This window comes from Tachyglossus aculeatus, chromosome 6 (assembly GCF_015852505.1).
Source record: "Tachyglossus aculeatus isolate mTacAcu1 chromosome 6, mTacAcu1.pri, whole genome shotgun sequence".
Taxonomy (NCBI): Eukaryota; Metazoa; Chordata; class Mammalia; order Monotremata; family Tachyglossidae; genus Tachyglossus; species Tachyglossus aculeatus.
Genome location: NC_052071.1, coordinates 41945495 through 41966112, shown reverse-complemented (window position 1 = coordinate 41966112; position 20618 = coordinate 41945495). Strand labels below are relative to the sequence as shown.

At 44.9% G+C, this 20618-nt stretch overlaps 1 protein-coding gene across 2 annotated transcripts in view; it reads left to right on the top strand.

Moving 5' to 3' along the window:
- Positions 1-20618, top strand: part of NHSL2 (NHS like 2) — a 166360-nt gene that overhangs the window by 129389 nt on the left and 16353 nt on the right. For both annotated transcript variants that reach the window (XM_038748435.1, XM_038748434.1), the window contains exon 2: positions 19973-20125. In XM_038748435.1, the coding sequence (XP_038604363.1) occupies positions 20038-20125 (88 nt within the window). In that variant the 5' untranslated portion in view covers positions 19973-20037. The remainder of the gene's footprint in view (positions 1-19972; positions 20126-20618) is intronic.

Sequence of the window (20618 nt, the reverse complement as noted above, 5' to 3'; positions counted from 1 at the left end):
AGTCTGTTTTTGTCCAGTGGCTAAATGTGGCAACCACCAACCACTATCAGTTTATTCAGTTTATTTTTCCTTCTGCTGTGTAGTACCTTGAAATCGACCCTATCAAACTTCATCCTGTTGGTGTCCGACTTTGCCTCCCTTTTTTTAAGGTCACTTTGAATTCTAATTCTGCCCTGCAAGCACTGACTTCCTCACACCACCCTGAAGAAAATTTGTGTAAGCGTGGATTGACTTCACAATCCATGTTACTGAGAAAAATGTTAAACTACTCTGGACTCAAGGCCTGGAGTTGTGTCCCCTCTAATGGCATTAACCCATTGACCAAACCATCAATCTATTATTAATTGATTAAACAGTCAATCTATTTATTGAGCACTTATTGTGTGCAGAGCACCGTACTAAGCGCTTGGGAGAGTACAATATAACAGAGTTGGTAGGCACGTTCCTTGCCCACAACGAGCTTACAGTGTAGAGGATAATGATAGCTCCATCCTGCGTCCACATTCCAGCATCCAGTTGTAACTGCTTTCATTCATTCAGTCGTGTTTATTGAGCACTTACTGTGCATGGCACACTGTACTAAGTGCTAGGGGGAGTACAATATAACAATAAACAGATAAATTCCCTGCTCATAGACTTCTATCTCAAAGTTATTATCTCCTCCTACTTTGTAAATGCAACTACAGCAATGTGGCCTAGTTGAAAGAGCACAATCTTGATTCCACAGCTCACCGGCTGTATGACCTTGGTCAAGTCTCTTAGCTTCTTTGTGCCTCAGTTTCCTCCTCTACAAAATGGGGATTAAATACCTACCTGTTCTCCCTCCTACTTAGTGAAGCCCATGTGGGAAAGGGATTGTGTCAGACCTTTTCATTCAATCACATTTATTGAGCGCTTACTGTGTGCAGAGCACTGTACTAAGCACTTGGGAAGTACAAGCCGGGAACATATAGAGACAGTCCCTACCCGACAATGGGCTCACAGTCTAGACCTGATTATCTTGTGTCTACTGTGGCACTTGGGATAGAGTTGGCCCTTAACAAATGCCACAATTACTAGCATTATTAGCTCTCAGGAATTGGCCGTCGCTAGATAGCTTTCATCAGAGATGCTCAGCCCATAACCTAGATTCTGCGGGTCTAAATCCTCATCCAAACAGAGTAAAAGTGGACTTTCTAGAGCAAGCAACTTTCTGAAGTTAATGGTAGGGTTAGAAATAGAAGTTTGGAGGTTGGCCTAACTCCATCCTAACCATAAGACTGTACTTCCCCTGCTTCTGGTCAAAAGCACAATATAATTATAACTGCTTTTGATCTCACTTTAAATGGTTTTCACTTATCAACTTCTTTTCCTGCCTTTGTTGTTATTGTTATTATTTATGGTATCTGCTAGGCATTTTATATCAATCATTGCGCAAAGGGCCGGGGGAAGGTTCAGAGATGTAGAATCAGAAGTAGGGTGGCCTAGTGGGTAGAGTGGGAGTAAGAGGGTCTGGATTGTAATCCCAGCTCAGTCCCTTGTCTTCTGTGTGATTTTGGGCAAGTCACTTCACTTCTCTGGGCCTCAGTTACCTCATCTGTAAAATGGAGATGAAAACTGTGAGCCCCAAGTGGGACATGGACTGTGTCCAACCTATCTTGGATCTACCCCAGTGCTTAGTACAGTGCCTGGCACATAGTAAGCGCTTAACAAGAACCATGAAAAAAAAATCAGCACTGGCCCTTGGACTGCCGAGTGCATACAGCCTACAAGAGCCCCATGCGGGATGGGGACTGTGTCCAACATAATTCCCTTGTATCTACCCCAGCGTTTACAACAGTGTTTGACACATAGTAAGTACTTAACAAATACCATTAAAAAAGAAAAGGAAGAAAAGAAAAAAATAACTGGGCAAATTCAGTCAAGTAATAACAGTACAATCATGGTAATGAGAAGCAGTGCGACTTAAAATACGGAGTGCGGGCCTGGAAGTTGGAAGGACCTGGGTTCTAATATCAGCTCCATCACATGTCCACTGTGTGACTGGCCAAGTCACTTCTGTCCTCTGGGCCTCAGTTACCTCATCTGTAAAATGGGTATTAAGGGCTCTGCACACAATAATCACTCAAGAAATGATTGAATGAATGAATGAATGAACACAGGGACTTTGTCCAACTTCATTAACTTGCATCTATTCCTGCACTTAGAACAGTGCTTGGCACATAGTAAGCACTTAAAAGGTACTATTATTATTATTATTATTATTATTATTATTATTATTATTAATAATAATAATAATAATAATAATAATAATAGTAGTAGTGGTAGAAAAGCAACAGCACATCATGGCCGGGAGTAGTCATCACCACTGTGGTCAATACCATCTTTATTCATTCATTCATTCATTAAATCGTATTTATTGAGTGCTTACTGTTTGCAGAGCACTGTACTAAGTGCTTGGGAAGTACAAATTCAAGCCAGCCACAACTGTCCCAGGATTTGAACAGTTGGGATTTATTCCTTCATTCACTCATTCAATCGTATTTGATAAACACTTACTGTGTGCAGAGCACTGTACTAAGCACTTGGGAAAGTACAACACAGCAATAAACAGTGACATTCGTTGCCCACAACGAGCTCACAGTCTAGAGGAGTGGAGACAGACAGCAATACAAATAAATAAAATAACAGGTATATACATAAGTGCAGTGGGACAGGGAGGGGGAAAGAGCAAAGGAAGCAAGTCAGAGCGACACAGAAGGGAGTGGCAGATGAGGAAAAGTGGGGCTTAGTCTGGAAAGGCCTCTTGGAGGAGCTGGGCCTTCAATAAGGCTTTGAAGGGCGGGAGGGAAGAGTCATTGTTTGTCCAATTTGAGGAGGGAGGGCATTCCAGGCCAGAGGCAGGACGTAGGTCAGGGTTCGGCGGCGAGACAGGCGAGATGGAGGCACAGCGAAAAGGTTAGCACTAGAGGAGTGAAGCGTGTGGGCTAGGTTATAGAAGGAGAGAAGCGAGGTGAGGTAGGAGGGGGCAAGATGGTGGGTTCTTCCCAGGATGCCAGGTGGATGGGCAGCAGCACTGCCCTGGACTTCAGGGCCCCGGTTTCAGGGAGCACAAGGCTGCTGCTGATCAGTTATTTTGAAGAATTGAATATCTCTTAGCTATTTTCAAATCTGGATTTTGAACAGGATTTTTTTTAATGGTATTTGTTAAACACTTACTATGTGCCAGGCACTGTACTAAGCACTGCAAGGTTGTCAGGTTGGACACAGTCCCCGTCCTGCATGGGGCTCTCAGTCCTAATCCCCATTTCACGGATGAGGGAACTGATACAAAGAGAAGTGAAGTGACTTGTCCAAGGTCAAGTCGGGACGCAGGTCTTTCTGGCTTCCAGGCCCGTGCTCTATCTAGCTAGCTTCTGACATCTGATAAAGAATGTAAACCCACATCATCTGTTCTGTCCTCCTCTTCAGGAAGCAGTTAGGCATTTCATCTGAAAAGTCTGGTTTTTCTTTTAACACCTGGCAGGAAGATTGTTTTTTGAATCCCCCTGACTCGGGTTGGATCTTGTCAGGAAATGGGGAATGATTTAGACAGCCTGGTAATCCTTAATAGTTCACAAGCAGCTGGCACCTACTACTGCAGTCATTCATTCATTCAATCGTATTTATTGAGTGTTTACTGTGTGCAGAGTACTGTACTAAGTGCTTGGGAAGTACAGGCAACAGATAGAGACGATCCCTACCCAACAACAGGCTCACAGTCTTGAAGGGGGAGGCAGACAACAAAACAAAACATGGAGACAGTCCAGAAAATCTGTCTCCTCAGCAGATTCACTGAGATGAATTCCTCCAGCTCCAGTTGGAGACCTCTGACGGGTGAAGGCCGGCTTCTGACATGACTTTCCGTGTTTAGGAATCAAAATGATCCCAACATGCTTTACTGAGAGCGTTGCGATATCAGTTTCCTTCTCCCCCTCTAGACTGCAAGCTCTTTGTGGGCAGGGAATGTGTCTGCTTATTGTCATATTGTACTCTCCCAAGCTCTTAGCACAGTGCTCCACACACAGTAAACGATCAATAAATTGTGATTGAATGGCAGAATGAAGTTTGCTGAAGAAGAGTTCCAAAATTAGCTGGGGCTAAATCAGTTGAGTCAAATGAAAAGGGGAAATGCAACCATCTGCATCCCTGGATGGACAACATAATCGGTACTAGGCACCCAAGGAGCGTCCAAATGTTATGCAATGCCAAGGGATTGTTCTGCCAGTCTTGCCACCTGCTCTGTTCCCTATCCTTACTAATTATAATGATAATGATGGTGGTATTTGTTCAGTGCCTACTGTGTGCTAAGCACTGGGGTGGGTATGCTACAGCCAGATCTCTGCGTAATTCTCCAGCTGCCCCGCAACTCCCTAGCCACAGATGGGAAATGAGGGTAAATTCCAAAGGATGGACAACACGTCTGAAAGCTGTGCCAACTCCGGATCTTGGGGCGTCAACTATTCTCAGGTTTGGGGAACCACGAATCTGCCCAGAATGAAGAGGCTCATCTGCTGAAGAACCCTGAAGTGGTTAGGCTTGGATCTCCCTAGATGAACGGTTTCCAAAGCAGGCCCTGATTGAGATTTCATGGTGAAGCAGGAAAGAGAGGGGTGGAGGTCAAAGTGCAGAACCAAAAGGGAGACAATAGTTGACTGAATGCACTGCAGCCCAGCAGGCTGTGCCATTGTGTACCACTGAACCAGCCCACACAAAGGCTTTGAGGCTCTCTTTTCCTGCCTCACGGACGGCTGGACTTAAGCGTTTTGGGTGGTTTTACTAAAGCGTGAGGTTTTTGTGGAGGCTTTTTGGTCAACAATCAGAATCATCATAAATGTAGAAACTTTAAACCCTTAGATTAGGGTCGTATGGATTGGTTTTCTTTGTGCTCTCACTGGGGGAGACTTGTAAGGAAAACAGCATTCCTTTATATCCTTCATCTTCTATTCCCACTCCAACTCCATGACTTTTGACCTCTGTTTGACCCAGGCTCTTACTTTTACACAATTGGGATGATCCCAGCCTTTCCCTCTGCTTAAGGAAGAGCTGTGGTTAGGAAACATAACAAGGCAGTTTCCAAGGGATCCTGTTCTGCCCCAACCTCTTTTCTAGGCCTTTAGCAGTGGCAGCAACATAAGTGCTCTCCTCTTCCCCTTTAATAATTGAGAAATGAGACCGATAACCCTAGGCCTCATAGGTCTGAAAGCTCTGGAGAATGGATGGGGATAACCAAGTCCCAGAATCCTCCACTGGTATCTAGGTAATAATAATGGTGTTTGTTAGGCGCTTACTATGTTCATCCTCATCATTAATGATAAAGATGTCTGCTAAGTCTGTTGTACTCTCCCAAGCATTTAGTAAGTACAGTGCTTTGCACATAGTAGGTGCTCAGTAAATAACGTTGATTGATTTATTGATCACTTACTAAATGCAGAGCATTATGCCAGGTGTTTGGGAAAGAGTCATTCATTTATTCAATCAATCGTATTTATTGAGCGCTTACTGTGTGCAAAGCACTGTACTAAGTGCTTGGAAGAGTACGTTATAAAAATAAACAGATACATTCCCTGCCCATAATGAGCTTACAGTCTAGAGGGTGAGTTTACAGTCTAAAGGAGTAAATGATGGTACTTGTTAAGCGCTTTTTAGCCCTGAGCACTGTACTGAGTGCTGATCCCTGCTGACGGCTCTATGGGAGGCTTTTCTTCTTCTCACAGGGAACGTGTGCCCTTGTCCAGCTGGAGGGAAGCCATTTCTACGGAAAAAATGTCTCCTTTACCCCATCTGCTGACACGAGCATGTTTTGGGAATTAAGTTTCCTCTCAAAAATATACTTTCTGTTCCCAAATTCCTCCAGAATCAGCGAGGAATGAGCAAACAAAGCCAGCATTCGGGAGCCACCTCCAAAGCCTGCCCCGGGAACTTCACTAGCATCACATCCAATTCTCTATTCTCGATTCTCTAATCCCCCATTACTGTACCCTCTGCTGCTGCCAACCTGGGTAACCCTAGCTGATCGGGACAGGGCCCATGCAGGGTTGTGGCAAGGTGAGAGGGCAGAAGGCGCTACATTGTCAGTGCTTTGAAGCCAGGGTTCATGTCTACCAATTCCATCATACGGTTCTCTCTCAAGGGATTAGTACAGTGCTCTGCACGGAGTAGGTGCTCAATAAATACCACTGATTGATTGATTGATTCATTCATTCAATCGTATTTATTGAGCGCTTACTGTGTGCAGAGCACTGTACTAAGCGCTTGGGAAGTACAAGTTGGCAACATATAGAGACGGTCCCTACCCAACAGCGTGCTCACAGTCTAGAAGGGGGAGACAGACAACAAAGCAAGACATATTAACAAAACAAAATAAATAGAATAGTAAATATGTACAAGTAAAATAGAGTAATAAATATGTGCAATATATACAGGTGCTGAGGGGAGGGGAAGGATGGTTTGGTTAGTGTCAAAATCCCTGTTATCGGGATGTTATCAGGAGAAAATGGTCAGCACGGGATGGGGACATCCCAGAGTGGAGCCACTTTGGTTTAATGTTAGCTTTGCACACTGGAATGCTTTCGGCCTGCACAAAATTGGAGGGTTACTGTTCATTCATTCATTCAATCGTATTTATTGAGCACTTACTGTGTGCCAAACACTGTACTAAGCGCTTGGGAAGTACAAGTCGGCAACCGATTGAATGTTCCCCGCATTTGTCACATCTAAAGAGGCTCAGGTTTGGCTTGAGTCGATGTGCCTGTCTTTTCCTCCTCGCTCACACCCCCAATTTGGGGCTCCCTATCCCTCCGCTGGTCAGCCAGGCTAAGGTGAACCTTAGTGCCCTGAAGAAGGCAGTGGATTCAGTTAACTTTCCTTTGATTTCTTCAGCCTGATCGTGGCACGTGCTTTGAGCCTCTTGTCTGGCTTGTGCTCCCTGGAACCAGAGACGTCTCTGTTTTGTGTTTCTGGGCATTACCAGCCCCTGGGGAGAGCTTGGCCTACGAATCAAAGCTTAATAACATTCCACAGGGTGCACAGAGGCAGGAAGGCATGACCGGAGGCAGAGACACTGATCCTTATGAGCGGTAGTTTTACGTAATCAGAGCGTCATCCTAACTCCCTGCCCTGCACAAACTTCAGGCAGCTGAATTCAATGGTCTACCAGTCAAGCTTAGTTATTGAGCGCTTACTGTGTGCAGAGCACTGTACTAAGTGCTTAGGAGAGAAACAATATAACAGACACATTCCTTGCCCATGACAAACTTATGGTCTAGAGGGGACAGCCCGCGCCTGGGAGTCGGGAGACCTGGGTTCTAATTCCTGCTCCACCACTTACCTGCCATGTGACCTCAGGCAAGTCACTTCACTTCTCTGTGCCTCAGTTACCTCATCTATAATGTGGGGATTGAGACCGTGAGCCCCACATGGGACAGGGACTGTGTTCAACTCTATTTGCTTATATCCATCCCAGCGCTCAGTGCAGTGCTTGGCACATTATATACACTTAACAAATACTATCATTATTATCTACCCCAGTACCTAATACAGTTCTTGGCACCTAGTTAGCATTTAACACGTACAAACATCATGGTAGAATTGCCAGAATTGGGCAATAAAACGTCCTTTGATGGAATTTCTATTTTTTCCATCTTTTGATCCTGTGTTTTGAGGGGGTAAGTGCAAACTGGGGTGTGACTGTAGAGACCCAAAGCTGAAGGAAGTTGCACAGCTGAAAGAGGTTGCGTGGAGTAATAGTTCCCATTCCTGATGAAACAGATGTGTCTAACCACAAGTCCTATCAGCAACATTGACAACTTCAGTGCTCTGCATCGTGAGTGAAGGGAGCATGCCTTCATTAGTGGAACCTAGCAATATATAGATAAGATAAATTCCCCTACTTCCTTCTCGCTGATGAAAGTTGGACAAACTTCTCCAGTGACTTTTCCTGCTACCTCCCGGAACCATAAGCCTGTACTAAGGGGTGGGGTTCAGCAGTCATGATCCTGGGGCGACGAGAGTACCCGCCTCATGCCCCTTCTCCCCTCCAGGGTTGGCGAGGCAGTTTTCTCAACAGCAGCTGCCTCTTGCCAAAGTGGGGAGGTAGAGAAAGTTGCTTCATTTTCTGTTCCATGGGCGACAGAAGGAGGTGATTGCTATCTTGGGCTCCATTGGTAGAGTGTCGCTTTAGTAAAAAGGTCACATGCCTGGGAGTCAGGAGATGGCTTCTAATCCCGGCTAAAACGCTTGCCGACTGTTGGCTAGTGGCTAAACCACTAGGTAGCATGGCCTACTGGGTACAGTACAGATCAGGAAATTAGAAGGACGTAGGTTCTAATCCTGGCCCTGCCACTTGTCTTCTGTGTGACCTTGGGTAAGTCACTGCACTTCTCTGGGCCACAGTCACCTCATCTGTAATAATAATAATAATAATAATAATAATGGCATTTATTAAGCGCTTACTATGTGCAAAGCACTGTTCTAAGCACTGGGGAGGTTGCAAGGCGATCAGGTTGTCCCACGGGGGGCTCACAGTCTTAACCCCCATTTTACAGATGAGGGAACTGAGGCCCAGAGAAGTTAAGTGACTTGCCCAAAGTCACACAGCTGACAATTGGAGGAGCCAGGCTTTGAACCCGTGACCTCTGACTGTAAAGCCCAGGCTCTTTCCACTGACCCACGCTGCTTCTCTAAAATGGGGATTAAGACTGAGATCCCTATGTGGGACATGGACTGTGTCCAACCCGATTTTCCTGTACCCACCCCATCGCTTAGTACAGGTCCTGGCACATGGTAAGTACTTAACAAATACCACAATTATTGTTATTATCTTGGACAGTTCACCCAATTTACCTGTTCCTCTGCTTGCTCATCTGTTAAATGGGGATTTAAGTATCTCTTCTCCCTCCACCTTTGAGTGTGAGCCCTGGATGGGACAGGAATTGTGTCTGATATGATTTGAGCTTAACACAGTACTTGGCACATAGTAAGTGCTTAATGAATATGACAGGAATAATAATAATTACTGTAATAATACCTCTGCTACCCTCCTGGCCACAGTGGAAGCCCCAGACTTTGGGCAAGTCTTTTGAGTCCTTTGGCCTTCAATTTTCTCTCCTATAAATTGGAAATGATGAGCTCCCATGCCCTGTCTTCTCCAACAGGAACCAGAAGGAAACACATGAGCCCCTTTTGGGTAATAATAATAATAATAATAATGGTATTTGTTAAGCGCTTACCTATGCTCAGCACTGTACTCAGCTCTGGGGTAGATACAAGATCATCAAATCCCACTGGGGCTCACGTTAAGTAGGATAATGATGGTATTTGTTAAGCTGGCTTACTATGTTCAAACCACTGTTCTAAGTAGGAGGGAGACCAGGTATCGAATCCCCATTTTGCAAATGAGGGAACTGAGGCCCAGAGAAGTGAAGTGACTTGCCCAAGGTCATGTAGCAGTCAAGTGGAGGAGCCGGAATTAGAGTCGGGTCCTTTTTGATTCCCAGGCCTGGCTACTGGGCTATGCTGTAGCTTGTCACTTTACTCAGTTTGTCCCTACTCTTATTCTCCAGAGAATTTAAGCCTACTAAATCTTTTGTGCCAACCTTTTTGTCAGCTAGAGCTTGGGTTTGTTGGAAGTATATAAGCGGGGCAGCACAGATGTATTTAGCTGTCTGCATGTTGGTCCAGAACTGTGGGGTGAGTGGGTAGGTTGTTATGTTCCATTTTCTGGGAGGAGTTGGAGACTCCAAAGATTCAGCAGAGATTTAGAGCACTGATTTACAACCACTGAGTTCTGCCAATTGAGAACAGTGGTGAAAAAGTTTAAAGGAATATTCCCCTTCCATCCAGGATAATTGAAAACAATGAGTTAAACCTTTCAAGCTCATGTAGCTGCAAGATACAATGAAACTTAGCAACCAAGAAGAATGAAGTAAGTCTTCCTAAAGGAACAACCAGGAAACCAAGCCAACTATGTAAAACAAATAAACTAGGTAGGCAAATAAGTCTTATCTTGGCCTTGGGCAAGTCACACATCATGGCCCAGTGGATAGAGCCTGGGCCTGGAACTCAGAAGGACCTGGGTTCTAATCCTGACTCTGATGCTTGTCTGCTGTATGACGTTGAGCAAGTCATTTCTCTGTTCCTCAGTTAGCTCACCTGTAAAATGGGAGTTAAGACTGAGAGCCCCTTATGGTTGTATTGCACTCTCCCAAGTGCTTAGTACTGTGCTCCGCACACAGTAAGTGCTCAGTAATTATGACTGATTGCATGAATGCAACATAATAGAGTTGACAACCACGTTCCCTGCTCACAACAAGTGATTAGGCTCTTGAGTTGAGAAATGGCATGGCTTAGTGGAAAGAGCCCGGGCTTGGGAATCAGAGGACATGGGTTCTAATCCTGGCTCTGTAACTTATCAGCTGTGTGACTTTGGGCAAGTCACTTAACTTCTCTGTGCCTCAGTGATCTCATCTGTAAAATGGGGATTAAGACGGTGAGCCCCACGAGGGACAACCCGATTACCTTGTATCTACCCCAGCGCTTAGAATGGTGCTGACACATAGTAAGCGCTTAACAAATTCCATAATAATAATAATTATTATTATATGGGACGTGGACTTGTATCCATCCTGCTTAGCTGGTATCTAATTGTACAGTGACTGACACACAATAAGCAATTAACGAATGCCATTAAAAAGCAAACGAACAAACAAACTTAGCCTCTTTGAGAATCCTTTTTCTTATCAGTAAATTGGGGATAAACCATTAGCTCTCCCTCCCTCTTAGACTGTGTGTCCAATTTTATTATCTTGGAACTATCCCACTGCATAGCAGAGTGCTGGGCATATAGTAAGCAATTAATAAGCGTTATCATCGTTATATATGATGGCATTTGTAAGCACTTACTATGTGCAAAGCACTGTTCTAAGCGCTGGGTGGGACATACAAGGTCATCAGGTTGTCCCACGTGAGGCTCAGTCTTAATCCCCATTTTACAGATGAGTTAACTGAGGCTCAGAGAAGTTAAATGACTTGCCCAAGGTCACACAGCAGACATGTGGCAGAGTCGGGATTAGAACCCATGACCTCTGACTCCCAAGCCCGGGCTCTTTCCACTAAGCCACGCTGCTTCTCTATTACTCGTTATTACTCTTGTTAAGCAACATGGGTCCAGAGATGGGGGGGTCTTTGCCTGCAGTACCAAACAGTAAGTAGCTTCCAAGAACCAAGATATAAAACTAAATAGCCTTTTTAAAATCTCAGGTAGAAGGAGCCTGCCTGGGTTTAGCATTTTCAGCGGGTTTATTTTTCAGCTCATTTTGGTGGCAGGTCTTTAATTGACGCATGTTAACAGGAGGGCTTTTCCCCTCATCTGTTTTCAGCAATCAGTTCTCATCTTTCACACCATGGCTTAGTGGATAGCGCACAGGCCTGAAAGTCAGAAGGTCATGGGTTCTAGCCCTGGCTCTGCCACTTGTCTGCTGAGTGACGTTGGACAAGTCATTTCACTTCTCTGGGACTCAGTTACCTCCTTTGTCAAGTGGGGATCGAGACTGTGCGCCCCACGTGGGACAGGAACTGTGTCCAGCCTGATTTGCATGTAACCATAATGCCTGTCACAGAGTAAGTGCTTAACAAATACCATCATTATTATTATTCACATTCCGGTTAGTTCAAACTGCAGCTGATCCTTGCCAGTTCTCTGTTGGTCTTGAGAATTCAGCTGGACATCTCTTTCCTGATGAGCTATGGCGGTTTTTGGGTTGTGGTTCTTTTTTTTTTTTTAACCTTTTCCAGAACGTTGCAGACTTGTATTTTGTCTGGCCCTGTGTGTGAACCACCTTTCAGCCCGGAGAGTCAGAGAAGCAGCAGGTGTGGGGTGGCACCAATCAACTTCCTTCCTCACTTCCTTCCTTCCTTGTGAAAGCTGGCCTTCCCCGGCTTCCCTGTCACCCTAAATGGCTGTGCAGTTAACCATTCATGCCACTATTTTTGTCCTTCCTCAATTTCTCCTCTTCCTCCTGCCCCACCCTGGTTTTCACCTCGCCTTCTTTGAAGCATTGAGAGCCATTTGCCAGATGGCCATCTCAGAAGGAGAAAAGCCAGGGTAGTGAGGGAGCCTGGTGTGAAGGAAATGGGTTCTGTAGAAATCAGAGGCAATCTTCTTTCTTAAATCAATCACTCATATTTATTGCGAGTGCCCTGTGTGCAGAGCACTGTACTAAGCACTTGGGAGAGTACAGTGCCTGGCACATAGTAAGCACTTAAACAAATACCATAATTATTGTTATGATTACAGTGTAGCAGAGTTGATCGATATGTTCCCTGACCACAAAAGCATTATTACTACTATTATTACATTATTTTTACTTAATTACCACAATTATAATCAATCAATCAATCAATCGTATTTATTGAGCGCTTACTATGTGCAGAGCACTGTACTAAGCGCTTGGGAAGTACAAATTGGCATCACATAGAGACAGTCCCTACCCAACAGTGGGCTCACAGTCTAAAAGGGGGAGACAGAGAACAGAACCAAACATACCAACAAAATAAAATAAGTAGGATAGAAATGCAGATATTATAATAATAATAATAGCAACAGTGGGCTTTATTAAGCACTCACTGGGTGCCAAGCACTGTACTAAGCACTGGGGTAGATCCAAGATAATAAAGTCAAACACAATCCCTGGCCCACATGGTGTTTACAGTCCAAATAGGAGAGAGAACACACGCTTAGAACAGTGCTTGGCACATAGTAAGTACTTAATAAATACCACAATAATAATAATAATAATAATCCCGTTGTTGAGTAGGGACCGTCTCTATATGTTGCCAACTTGTACTTCCCAAGAGCCTAGTACAGTGCTCTGCACACAGTAAGTGCTCAATAAATACAATTGAATGAATGAATGAACAGGTATTAATAGTAATCAATCAATGAATCAATCCATGGTATTTATTGAGTGCTTACAGTGTGTAGAGCACTGTACTAAGTGCTTGGGTGAGTACAATACAACAGAGTTGGTAGATACGCATTTATTATGTGCTTATTGTGTGCCGAGCACTTTACTAAGTGCTTGGGTGAGTATAATACAGCAGAGTTGGTAGATACACATTTATTATGTGCTTATTGTATGCAGAGCATTGTGGGAATCAGACACTGTCCCTTTGGGGGTGGGGGGAGGCTCATAATCATCAGTCAGTCAGCCAACTATTTATTGAGCATTTACTGTGTGCAGAGCACTGTACTGAGCACTTTTGGAGAGTATATACAACAATATAACAGACACCATTTTACTGACATGATTACCGCAGCCCAGAAAAGCCAAGAGACTCACCCAAGGTCACACAGCAGACAAGTGGCAGAGTTGGGATTAGAACCCAGGTCCTCTGACTCCCAGTCCTGTGTTCTTTCCATTATCTTGTCTTATGCCGTCGAGTCGTCTCCGACCCATGGCGACACCACGGACACATCTCTCCCAGAATGCCCCAACTCCATCTGCAGTCGTTCTGGTAGTGGATCCAGAGAGTTTTCTTGGTAAAAATCCGGAAATGGTTTACCATTGCTGCCTTCTGCACAGTAAACTCATTCATTCATTCATTCAGTCGTATTTATTGAGCGCAAACTGTGTGCAGAGCTCGAGTCTGCGCCCTTGACTCTCTCCCGTGCCACTGCTGCCCAGCATGGGTGAATTTTGACTTGTAGCAGATTGCCTTCCTCTCGCTGGCCAAACTAGGAATGGAGTGGGTAGGCCTCTGCTTGACTCTCCCTCCTGTAGTCCAGACTGGTAGTGTACTGGAAACTCTCCAGGTGCGACCCCGAGAGGATTCTTTCCAATAGACCATGATTTTTCTTTCACTTGCCCTACCCGATTTTCTTCAGTCCGTCAGCATCATGAGAAGGCTAATTGGGTACCAAGCCTCTTTCCCACATCCGCTAAGCACTTATCTGTGTTCCCTTCTCATGATCTGTTGGTTTTTTTCGTTGTTGTCAAGCATTCACTATGTTCCAGTCAGAATACTAAGTGCTGAGGTACATCATCATCATCATTTTTTGAGCACTTACTATGTGCAAAGCACTATACTAAACTCTTGGGAGAGTACAGTACAACAGAGTGGCAGACATGTTCCCTGCCCATAATGGGTTTACAGTCTAGAGGGGAAGACAAACATTATACAAAATAATCAGAGTCCCAGTCCCACACAGGGCTCACCGTCTAATCAATCAATCAATCAATCGTATTTATTGAGCGCTTACTGTGTGCAGAGCACTGTACTAAGCGCTTGGGAAGTACAAGTTGGCAACATATAGAGACAGTCCCTACCCAACAGTGGGCTCACAGTCTAAAATGGCTCACAGTCTAAAAGTCTAAGTAGGAGGGAGTAGGATTTTTTCCCTCTTTTACCGATAAGGTAATTGAGGCACAGAGAAGTGAAGTGACTTGCCCAAGGTCACACAGCGGACACGTGGAAAAACTGGGACTAGAACCCAGATTCTCTGACTCCCATGCCCGTGCTCTAACTACTAGGCTCCTGGCTTCTGGTTGTTGGAGATCCTCTTTGCCCTCCAGCTTTGACTTTCCATGAGTAACAGAGAACAGCAAGTCTGGGATGAACAAAGATAGTCCCCACTTCCACAAGCTTCCAGCCAGCCCCAGCCTCCCTTTTCCCATTGGGATTCCAACTCAGGAAATCAGAGAGAGAGAAAGAGGAAGTTCCCAAGCAGCTTCGGAGGGAGGGGGGGAAAAGCCCTCTCTGGGAAACAAGGGAAGAGAAGGTAAAATAAACAAGGGAACCTTGTCAGTATTTCTTTTTTATTCATGAGACAAAGATTTAACAAAGGAACAAAAAGGGAAAAAATAAGCAGGAAAATAAGACAGACAAGTTATGTCTAGGAAAACCGGTAGGGGTGGGGAAGGGCAAGCAGCGGGGAGGTGTGGAAAGCAAAGCTGCAGAGGAAATCTGGCTGTAGGGTCACAAGGGAGAACAAAGGAAACAGGTAGTCGCTTTACTAGACAGGGAGGAAGAGCTGATCATTAATTTCACCAGAGACAGAGGACTTTTTATACCTTTTTTTTTTTCTCTTTTTACCTCAATAGTCATCCCACAGGATGAGCAAATAATACATGGGATGGGAGGACAGAAAGTGAAACAGAGAAATCTCTGGGGAAAGCCTATTTTTTTGGAGTATTTGTTAAGCGTCTTCTATGTGGCTGGCACTGTTCTAAGCATTGGGATAATAATAATTGTGGTATTTGTTAAGCACTTACTATGTGCCAGGCACTGTACTAAATGCTGGGGCGGATAAAGCAAATTGAGTTGGACACAGTCCCTGACCCACATGGGGCTCACAATCTTAATCCCCATTTTATAAATGAGGGTAGATGCAAGGTAATCAGGTTGGACACAGTCTCTGTCTCACACAGGGCTCACAATCCTAAATACCTATTTTACAGATGAGGTAACTGAGGCACGGAGAAGTGAAGTGACTTGCCCAAGGTCACAGTGCAGACAAGTGCCGAGCCAGGACTAGAACCCAGGTCCTGTTCACTGTTCACTGGGCCACGCAAATCACTGGGTGTATTCCAATCTAAAATCCCTAATAATAAGTACGGCTGAGGAATTTGAGGAATTGGCTATCATCTTTGCAAGGTCACTGGATATCATTTAAAGCTCTTGAGGAGAATGGAGGTTTTTCCGGCAACCTCCGTGAGATCAAGTGATGTGCTGGTATCTTAAGAAGGACAAAGGGACCGTCTGATGAAGTGAAGATCTGTCTGGTTTAGTGGAACAAAGTCATCAAAAAAAATGAATTTGTAATCCCTTGGAAGAAAACAGAGTATTACCCTGCTTAGCTTTGTGAAAGCAGATCCGTTAGATTAATATAATCTTCTTACCGGTCAGAGAGATGGGGAAATGAAAGATGAATATCTTGACTTCAGCTGGGCTTTCAACTGTCATAAGTCATCAGTAAACAGGCTGGTAAAAGCCCAGGGCACATCACTGAACGTCCCGCTGATCCTTGGCCTGGGAGGGCTTGCTGTTTCTAGATCGAGTCAACTTTACGTCCAAATAAGGATGGGAAAATGGAGAGCGTGTGAATATCATCGAGCTGGTTCAGAGGTTGTTAGGGGCAGGGAACGCATCTGCTAATTCTGATGTATTGATACTGTCCCAAGCACTTAGTATGTGCTCTGCACAAAATAAGTGCTCAGTAAATGCTATTGATTGATTCAGGTGCCAAGAGTTGGTGGCAAGAGGATAATAATAATAATGGCATTTATTGAGCGCTTACTATGTGCAAAGCACTGTTCTAAGCGCTGGAGAGGTTACAAGGTGATCAGGTTGTCTCAAGGGTGGCTAACAGTCTTAATCCCCATTTTACAGATGAGGTAACTGAGGCACAGATAAGTTAAGTGACTTGCCCAGAGTCACACAGCTGACAGTTGGTGGAGTGGGATTTGAACCCGTGACCATTGACTCCAAAGCCCGGGCTCTTTCCAATAGGCCACGCTGCTTTAATGTCATCCTCTAGAAATTAAGCTCGTTTTGGGCGGAGAATGTGATTGCTAATTCTGTTCTATAGTGCTCGGAACATTGTAAGCTCTCAATAAATACTATTGATTGAAGGCAAATCTCCTCCAAGAGGCCTTCCCTGACTAAACCCTCCTTTCCTCTTCTCCCCCTCCCTTCTGCGTCAACCTTACTCTCTTCCTTTATTCATCCCCCCCCTCCCAGCCCCACAGCACCTATCTACATATCTGTAATTTTATTTATTTATATTAATGTCTGTCTCCCCCCTCTAGACTGTAAGCTCATTGTGGACAGGTAATGTGTCTGTTAAATTGTTATATTGTACTCTCCCAAGTGCTTAGCACAGTGCTCTGCACACAGTAAGCGCTCAATCAATACGACTGACTGACTGAACACTTTAGTCTCCCTGCCAATATGCTGCATTTGGTGTCATAATTTGTTGTCTGCCTCCCCCTTTTAGACTGTGAGCCCACTGTTGGGTAGGGACTGTCTCTATATGTTGCCAACTTGTACTTCCCAAGCGCTTAGTACAGAGCTCTGCACACAGTAAGCGCTCAGTAAATATGATTGATTGATTGATTGATTGATTGATAATAACTATGATAATAATTACGGTACTTGGTAAGCCCTTAAGGAGCTTACATTCTATAAGGAGCTTTTGAAATAAAAAATGTTTGTACCAGAAACTGTAAGAGCAGGGATAATAATAATAATAATGGCATATGCTAAGCCATTACTATGTGCCAAGCATTAAGTGCTTATTATGTGCCAAGTACTGTACTAAGCACTGGGGTGGATGCAAGCAAATCGGGTTGGACACAGTCCCTGTCCCCCATGGGGCTCACACTCTTAATCCCCATTTTTTACAGGTGAGGTGACTGAGTCACAGAGAAGTGAAGCGACTTGCCCAAGGTCACACAGCAGACAAGTGGTGGAGCCGGGATTAGAACCCATGACTTTCTGCCCCCCAGGCCTGTGCTCTATCCACTCCACCGTGCGGTGCGGAGCCTGGTTCTTTGGAGGGCCCTCGCTGTCCACCCTCGTCCCAGGGATTTTCACGGTACTGGGGCGTTGTGGAAATCTGAATAATGGATTGACAGTAAGCACTCAAGAAATACGATTAAATTGAAATTGAAATGACTGGCAACTCTGGTATGCTGTTCGTTAGCAACACCTAGTGGGTAAAGATGAAATGCCCTCTCCCCTTATTCACCCACGAAACCAGCTCGAACACAGCACAATTCCTCCTATTTTTAGGCCCCGAAGGCAGGCGGGAACCTCCACATCCCTCCCACTCCCCTTCACTCAGGATGACACCTACATCCTTCCAGACAGGTGAGGATCTGTTCTGTTGTTAAAGACTTTTCCGGAGAAATGAATCCACGGCCACCCATTCCAGGGTACATTGGTTCTAAGATCATCGTCGAGAAGCACCGTGGTCTAGTGGATAGAACACGGGTCTGGGAGTTGGAAGGTCCTGGGTCCTAATTCCAGCTCTGCCACTTGTCTGCAGTGTGACCCTGGGCGAGCCACTTCACTTCTCTGGGCCTCAGTTACCTCATCTGTAAAATGGGGATTTAGACTGTGAGCCCCATGTGGGACAGGGACTGTGTCCAACACGATTTGCTTGTATCCACCCCAGTGCTTAGTACAGTACTTGGCACATAATAAGCGCTTAATGCTTGGCACATAGTAATGGCTTAGCATATGCCATTATTATTATTATTATCTCTGCTCTTATAGTTTCTGGTACAAACATTTTTATTTCATAAACTCCTTACAGAATGTAAGCTCCTTAAGGGCAGAGACCTTGTTTTATTCTCTCCCCGTAATTCCTTTGGGTGGGATGCCCAGAAGAGATGCTAAATGTTGAAAGAAGTGTGAGATCAAAATTAAATATATCCTTCTGGGAGAAAAGAGGTTGGGAGGCGTTTTCAGAGAGCTGAATGGAAACCAAAAATATGTGTTTTTTTATTTAATGGTATTTTTTTCAAAGTGCCAGTGCTATGTACTATGTGCCAGTCACCATACTAAGTGCTAGGGTAGATACAAAATAATCAGATTGCACACAGTCTGTGTCCCACATGGGGTCACAGTCTTAATCCCCACCATACAGGTGAGGAACTGAGGCACAGAGAAGTTAAGGGATTTGTCACATGTTCTCCCCTCCCTTGTGTACTGTGAACCTCATGTAGGACAGAGACTCTCTCTCCCTCTAGACTGTAAGCTTGCTGTGGGCAGGAAAAACATCTACGAAGTACTTAGTACAGTGCTCTGTGCACAGTAAGTACTCAGTAAATACCACTGATCGATTGACTGATGAATGGATTATCTTGAATCTACCCTTGTGGTTAGCTCTGTGATTATAAGCACTTAATACAACATCAGTATATTTATAACTGAATTACAGTTCCTAACACAATCTGCATATGTGTATATGCAGATTATCATATGCCTAATCTTATGCATTAGATTCCTAACAATATGCATTATTAACACAAGCCTGGGACTCAGAAGGTCATGGGTTCTAATCGCCGCTCCACCACTCGTCTGCTGTTGCTTATTGCAGATTATAGAATATGCGTTGCACTGTGTATAATTGTATAACTGTTAGATTCCTAACAGTAAGAAATCAATCTCTTCCGGTTAGCCTGACTTGATCCAGGAGGCGACTCTCGGAAAGGGGTTTTTCTAAGTCCTTTCCACCTAACCCAGTAGCAAAGCTAAGAGTCGGGGGATAAAGTTGAGAATTAGCGGGAAGACTGAAATGGCACCTTTCCTTTGGTGTTGCGACTGACTGATCTGGAAATACCATATTAGGAAGGTGAAGCCTTGCTAGGCTTTTTAGTGAGGTATTGATGACTAGCTTGGCTCCTACACTAACTGGCCCTTAACAGAGCATCTTTGGCCTCTTGGTCAGCGCTCAGTACAGTGCCTGGCATAAAGTAAGCACTTGACAAATACCATCATTATTAGTAGTAGTATTATCTCCAACTGACCACAGTTCTTCAGAACAGGTAAGTCTCTAGATTGAGAGCTCATTTGTGGGCAGGAGACTGTGATCCCATCGTGGGCAGAGATTGTCTCTCTTTATTGCTGCATTGTCCTTTCCAAGCACGTAGTACAGTGTTTTGCACACAGTAAGTGCTCCATAAATACGATTGAATGAATGAATGACTATTTGATGTTCTATTGTATTCTCCCAAGTGCTTAGTACTGTGCTTTGCACATAGTAGGCTCTCAATAAATACGATTAATTAATAATGTGACACCCCTCTGGAAAAAGTTGGCCACAGTTCCTCCTGGAAGTTTCATCAGACCAAACCTCCGTCCCACGGATTTTCCTCAGCTTGCCGTCAGGCCTCCCTGTGGACTTCATTCAGGATCTCCAGTCGAACTTCATTCTCTTCTTTCCTAGCTGCCTCTAACTTGGATGTGGAGAGCAAGAAAGCGGCCCACTCGAAGTCGTCATGGCAACAACCAATGAACGTGTTCCTCACGGCGGGCAGGCCACCCTGTATGGAGGAGCTGCATCACGAGGCTCAGCTTAATCTCCAGAGTTTGCTGCAAGGTATGGCAAGGCTGAGGGGACAGGGGTGAGGAGCTGGTCGGCGTGTTAGGGAGATGGGGAGGGGGTGGAGAAGTGAGGGTCTGTGATGGGGAGTCCGCATGCAAGAGTAGCAGCTTCCGAAGGCCGGAACAGAGCATCAAGGGTAAGTGAAGGGAGGCGAGCGTTCAAAACACAGAATTCAGCTTTGACCTTCCAGGCTGTTGTCTCCGAAGAATGCAGACAGTCAGCTCTTATGCGTTCTAGAGACAGGAATATCGGCACGGCCTAGGATGAAGCCCTGATTGAATGATGGAAAGAAGCTCTATCTCCGAACCCACCTGCGTAACCAGCTCCTCCCCAGATCCACGGCACCAGGCTTCTTCCCTGTCTGTTTGGCGGTGGAGGGTCTGTGAGAGGCAGGGCAAGGGCAGAATACTTTTAACCAAGGAGAGGCTGAGTAGAAATTGAGAAATTCTGGGATGGTTTGGCGAGAGCGGATACTGCGGGTCATGTT